The sequence below is a fragment of the Neoarius graeffei genome, chromosome 6 (genome assembly GCF_027579695.1).
Source record: "Neoarius graeffei isolate fNeoGra1 chromosome 6, fNeoGra1.pri, whole genome shotgun sequence".
Classification (NCBI taxonomy): Eukaryota; Metazoa; Chordata; class Actinopteri; order Siluriformes; family Ariidae; genus Neoarius; species Neoarius graeffei.
Window position 1 is genome coordinate 1,934,402 of NC_083574.1, and position 6,740 is coordinate 1,941,141.

Consider the following 6,740-nt stretch of genomic DNA (forward strand, 5'->3'; position numbering starts at 1 on the left):
CAAATTCTGTAAAGCTGCTTTGCGACAATGTCTATTGTTAAAAGCGCTGTACAAATAAACTTGACTTGAAATATTTTATTTCAAAAGCTTACACAAGGCAATACTATTAAAATGATATTAATATCCCTCACAGGCCCCCCAGCGGCGCCCCTGAACACAGATATTATACAGAGAGAAGTATACTGTACAGTACTTGATATGATTCATTATCAACTCGTCAAATCCCACAGCTGTAATACACCAAGTGTCCAGAAGAGGGAGACACAGCACAACTCACTTAACCTTTGACTGACAGTTTCCTCCAAAAATATTAACCCAATTTTCCACCAGCAAATTTTTTGAACCGATTGTTTGACTCATCAGTCTGAGTTTCATTTGATGACTTTGTGAAAGAGGATTGGTCTCTGAAGCATTATTTTATATAAATATGGAACAATCAGAAAAGAATATTTTATAAAATATGGACAACAAAACTCCAATGTTACGTGTAAAATATTCTGTTTAATATGCACAAGTCTCGACTTAAAAATTTTTTTTTTTAATGTAAATTATTTCCACAATTCAAATGATGAACAAGATGTTGTGGATAAACAGTTCAGTTCGAATTTAACAATCCTCTTAGTCAAATTAAAGAAGTTCTCAGGTGTATTCTGAGAGTTATTTAATCTGTTTATTATCAACCTTATATTATGTGGAGCATCTGCTAGACACGCCCCTGTGAATGAGCCATTACAATAGAAATAACATATTAGAACAAGAGCATTAATATAAACCTGCACTGCTGTCAGAGCTGCTGTTATAGAGAATTAATCAACACCTTCTGACCAATCAGAGTCCAGGATTCTGCATCATTATGGCCTAATAAAGTTTATAATGTGTGCTAATTTCTACATTATTATGAAATCTGACCCTTTCACCAATAAATATCCTCCTCATATGCTCAGCTGCAGTTGCGCTATCAGAACGTAAACTTAAAACCCAATTAATTATTAGTAAAGAAAGTTAAAAATAATGAATAATAAATTATTATAAAGAGTGATGAATATATTCTTCCTGAAGGAGATTTCTCCTTGTGTAAAATCACCTGTCCAGAAAAAGAGAACTCAGTAAGACACCATACATTTTAGAAACTGGCACTTATTTATGATTGTAAATCTCTGAAATTTCACAACCAATCATGATTTATTATAATTTCTGAATTTTTCTTTACTCACTGCCAATAGCAGACGAAGTTCAGTCTCTCATTGCAGTTTAGGTTCTTCAAGGTTCTTGTCATGTTGTTGAGAGCTCCACAGCGGTAAGATGGAGCTGGACATGAAGGCATTGAGACCAGGCTCCCCAGCTGCTCCCCGCTCACCCAGAGCCATTGTCCATTCACGAAGCGCAGGCCGGTCCACACGCTCTCCGTCTGCGTTTGCACCGTTTCTAGTTCCAGCTGCCGCAGGCTCGTCTCAGAGGTCACGGAGGCCAAACCAGTGTAATTTGTTCTGCAGTACTCCCGAGCCTCCTCCCAGGTCTTCTTCTCCTTCACCAAGATCAGGAACCGATAACAGTAGAATGTCTTCTCATTACTACAGTAGTAATCCAACCAGAAACCTGGATAAGATACAGACGTGGAAGCACAATTAGACCAATATGATTGATAATAAGGTGAGCCACCATACCACCTCAGGAAAGAAGCCTGTTCTCCGTCAGACCATTCCCAGGTGCCTGATTTTCTGTTCAGTCCAATCCAACTTTCTGAATTACTGGACCCAGATTGTAAAAGTCGACTGTTTTCTTCCATAGTGGTGATGGTGGCCAGATCTTTGTAGTATTTTTGGCAGTACCGCTGAGCTCCAGTCCACCATTTTGAATAACTATTGAAAATATATTCTCTTGTCAGACCTACAGCCAGACCACAACCCACCGCCAGCAAGAAAATAAAAACTAGCGATTTCATCTCTGCTCTGAAGCATCTGAGTGTGGTACGTCTTGACACAACGTCTCAACACAGTGTATCTGCTGACTCAGACATTCACACTCAAGTCATAGTCAATTTATTTAAAACACATGCAAAAGCAAAACAAACACAAAGAAGCTTTTAAAGTCCATCAGGACAGTAAAATGTAATTGTAGCAGGACTTTATGAAGTGGTTAGCATGTCTGCCTCTCAATCTGGAGATCATGAGTTCTACTCATGGTCAGGTCATACCAAAGACCATCATAAAAATGGTACCTACTGTTGTCTGGAAAGACACGCTGCAATCCAGATGCGAGTAGGAAGTCAAACTCTCGCGGTTACCGGAAGACTAGCCCCTCTCTGTAATCCTAGCTGTACAGATGGGAGGCTGAGGGCAATAGAAGCAGAGATTGGCAGTGCCCAGTGCACCTTAAAGGCCTGGTTAGTACTGGGTCAGGAGACTGCCTTGGAAGACCAGGTCACGGCATGGGAAGGACTTTGACTTTGATGCTGGTGGTGTGCGGCATGCTGTGAATGTCAGCTGATGAATCCAACAGCCACCCCACAAGTGCATTGAGCCCATTCCTTTAATCAAGGTCCCCTTGGAATTAATTGGGATGGACCTAGTGGATGCTAGTGGATTATGCAACACAATAAGTGGAAGCTGTGGGTTAGGGTTAGCACAGTGTTGCGGATATGCTCTTCAAGATATTCTTCCAAGTTATAATCCTAATAGAGATTCTGACGTTTTGTCACGATGTTTTTGTCACACACACTTTGTGAACTGTATGATAAATGTATAATTATTGGGGATTAAACTGTTTTCATACCAGTGTTCACCCCCACAACTAGTTGGGCTGATCAAACAGTTTAATCAAAAGCTTTAAAATATGCACAAATCTATGCACAATGATGCTCAAAATTAGGATAAGTGGCTTGATCTAATTTACATCCAGGATGAGAGGTCCTGCAAGCCTCCATGGGGTTCTTCCCACTTGAATTTGCTATATGGCTGCAAGCTTCACAGCATCTTAGATGTTGTTAAAGAAATTTGCAGGTGGGATCTTCACAAAAGTCAAACTGAAATTCCAAACATTCTTGACCTGAAATAAAAACTTCACACATTGGGCAAGTTCACACAGGAGAATTTCCTATACAGTAGGTGCAAGACTACAATCCTGGCTGTATAAAAGACTATGTGAGTTTTCATTTGGAGATCAAGTGCTTGTATTATTATCCACATCAAGCTCTAAATTACTTGCAAAGTGGCACAGGCCTTTGAGGTACACAGTAAGTTGGAGATGTCGACTATGAGGTCAGATAGTGGTGGTTGACTGCCATGGCTTTTCAGACAATTGAGGTGGTGGAGCTAGGACCTGAGGGGAATCTAAAATGTTGGACTTAATCCCTTGTGGAGACCACCTCTCACTGTCCCAAATTACGCAGGTTTTTGAGTTGCAGTTCATCTCTACTTAATTACACAATCTCATGGTGGAACACCATATTGAGACCCCCCCCCCCCCCCAGGGGTGTTTGTACACAGCTGACCCTGTCCATTTGCCTGAACAGAAAAAGCAAGTGGTTCATCAGGAGCTCAGGATCTTGGTATGGACGAACTCAAGGTGTCCCACAGTGACTGGTCCAGGCTTGTGGGCTGTATTCACAAGGCTGATGTTTCAATCTGGTTCTGTGTGGACTTTCAGAAAAATCTCTGGTGTCTAAGTTCAATGCTTATTCAATGCCAGGCATTGATGAACTGCCAATAACCAATCTGATAAAGGGATATTAGCAGTTCCCCTAACTCCAAAATCTGATGAGAAAATGGCCTTTTCCACTCTGTTTGGGTTATGAGAATTTGCCACGCACCCTTTTGATTTGTTTGGCACGCCATGTTCCAATGGATCAAGAACAGAATCCTCTGCTCACACTCTATGCCCCTGTCTAACTCGATGACATTATTATTTGTAGTAATGCCTGGAAGCAGCACATTCAACATCTGAGGGCTGTCCTGAGCTCCTTGAGGCAGGCGGGACTAACAACAAAACCTAAAGTGTGTAATTGGACATTTGGAGGTATGGTATCTGGACTTCCTTATGCTTCAGTGGAAGCTAGGAGATCATGAGAGAAAGACATGGGATGAGAGGCACACAGCAAGAGCTGATCTTAATTAGACACTGAAATATTGCATAACTGAAGACAGTCCATATGGTATGATGCAGTATTCAAAGTGGCTAGAGCTGGAAGGCCATCTTCCACTCATTCCCTTCAAGGATAATCACTAGGTTGTGCTCCACAAGTCACAATGCAGCGTGGCAATATAGCTTACAGCAGTTTATGGTCGCTGAACTGCTGGTTGTCCAGGTGGTGCTCTGAAAACAGTGTGGGCTTTATAGATAATTGGGCTAATTTTGAGGGCACTGCTGGCCTGTTAGGGCGGGACGGCATCCATCCCACTCAGGAAGGTGCTGCTCTCATTTCCTGCAGCATAGGTCATAGTCTCAGAACAGGCCTAGTTAATTTCTGACAATCCAGAGCCAAGGCCAGGGAGCAGACAAACAGGCTAAACCGACTGTCTGCTAGCTGCACAGAGTCGTCACTCAGGGTCCACTACATCGAGACTGTGTCTGTTCCCCGAGCTCAACAAAAAGGTAGAAATTTTCAGAGAGTTTGTTCCAGTAACCTAATCAATATTAAATTAGATCATACTGACTGTACAGCTGCTGCTGTATTAAATATTAGATCTCTTACATCTAAAGTGCTAATGGTTAATGAACTTATTACTGATCAGAAGTTTAATGTACTGTGTTTAACTGAAACATGGATTAAGCCAAATGAATATATAGCATTAAATGAAGCGAGTCCTCCTGGATACAGTTATATACACCAGCCTCGTCTAACTGGCAGAGGAGGAGGCGTTGCGGTTATTTATAACGATTATCTAGGTGTAACACAAAAACCTAGTTATAAATTTAATACATTTGAAGTTCTTCATACTAATATAATGTATGTAGCCTCAAAAAATAGGTCTACCCAGTTCATTCCGTTACTTATTATTTACAGGCCCCCGGGGCCATATTCTGAGTTTCTTTCTGAATTTGCAGATTTTATCTCAGATCTGGTTATTTCCTTAGACAAAGCTTTAGTTGTCGGAGATTTTAATATTCACTTCGATAACCCAGAAGACCCTTTAAAAACAGTGTTTGTGTCCATTTTAGATTCAGTAGGGATTAATCAGAATGTCATAGGACCGACCCATAATGGTGGTCACACCCTCAATCTAATACTAACATTCGGGTTAAACACAGAAAATATAGTCACACTTCCACAGTCTGAAGTTATCTCAGATCATTATCTCATCTCATTCACAATATGTCTGAGTAATAATATATGCACCTCACCACGCTACTGTATTAAATGTACATTCACGTCAACTACTGCACAGAGCTTTATAAATGATCTCCCAGAGTTATCAACTTTGATTGGGTCACTGTCAGCCCCTGCAGAACTTGATCAGGCAACTGAATGCTTAGAGTCAACGTTCCGCTATACTTTAGATAATGTAGCTCCTTTTAAAAGGAAGATGATCAGAGCAAAAAAATTAGCACCCTGGTATAATGATGACACTCGCACATTAAAACAGACCACTCGAAAATTGGAACGTAAATGGTGTCAAACAAAATTGGTAGCATTCAAATTAGCGTGGAAGGAGAGCTTCCTGAAGTATAGAAAAGCTCTTAGTGCTGCTAGATCAACATATCTCTCCCTAATAGAAGATAACAAAATAATCCTAGATTCCTATTTAATACTGTAGTCCCTGCTTGTACTCAGTGCAAAATGTATACTGTTCCTACAACCCCGATTCCAAAAAAGTTGGGACAAAGTACAAATTGTAAATAAAAACGGAATGCAATAATTTACAAATCTCAAAAACTGATATTGGATTCACAATAGAACATAGACAATGTTGGGTTCACCCAGAAAGAGACCCTGGATTCCTTCGTGAATGCCTTCCCTTCGGGCCCGAAGGAGACAAGGAGACAAGGAGACGAATCGCTCAGAAACAGACAGGAGAACACGTGTGGGTTGTTCACATGCCAGTTTATTCGCTCGCTTCGTCTGAATGAAAACATTTGTGGGAATGTCTTATAGTGTTGCTGTGTTTATGTTTTGTCTTCGTGTGTGTGTGTGTGTCTATGTGTGTGTGTCTATGTAGAAGTGTGTAATGATCTTGAATCAATCATAATAATATAATAACATATTTTTGCTGACAATAAGGTACAGATAGATGTTATGTCTGATTCTTCGTGGAATAGTTTGGAATGTATAAACATAGATAATGTTTAATGTTTGCCTACGAAGAAGGTCAAAAAACACTAGTTTGCACAGAAAGGATCGTACTAATTCTTAATGATTAACATGAATAATTTCTTAACACATGAATGTGTGGTCAGTCAGTAAATTACATCTTGATTATCTTGATTCCATCAACATAAGTAATTAACAAATAACAATCAGCTCTTAATAATGAATGTTATAAGAGAATAAACATAAAAAAAAGAACAACTTAACAATTAACACAAGTACAATGAGAATATGTCTGAAAGAGAGAGAACAATTAAACCACTAACAGGATTAAACTTATAACTAAATTAGGTTAATGCTCTTAAACTAAAAATCCTTAGAATCATGAGATCTTAATTATAATTATAATATCATTATGAAACTAATCTAGAACTATGAAACTAACATTAATCACGGAATGTATTCATTAATTACGGGATCTATAAAACTAATATTA

At 39.5% G+C, this 6,740-nt stretch overlaps 1 protein-coding gene across 1 annotated transcript; it reads right to left on the reverse strand.

The window, feature by feature from the left end:
* Window positions 1-1,032: 1,032 nt before the first annotated feature.
* On the reverse strand, window positions 1,033-1,939 carry LOC132887346 (macrophage mannose receptor 1-like). Its single transcript, XM_060922813.1, has 2 exons — window positions 1,215-1,939; window positions 1,033-1,084 (listed from the first exon to the last, which is right to left on the reverse strand). The coding sequence occupies exons 1-2, from the start codon at window positions 1,784-1,786 to the stop codon at window positions 1,081-1,083; spliced, it is 576 nt and encodes a 191-aa protein (XP_060778796.1). The 5' UTR covers window positions 1,787-1,939; the 3' UTR covers window positions 1,033-1,080.
* Window positions 1,940-6,740: the final 4,801 nt, after the last annotated feature.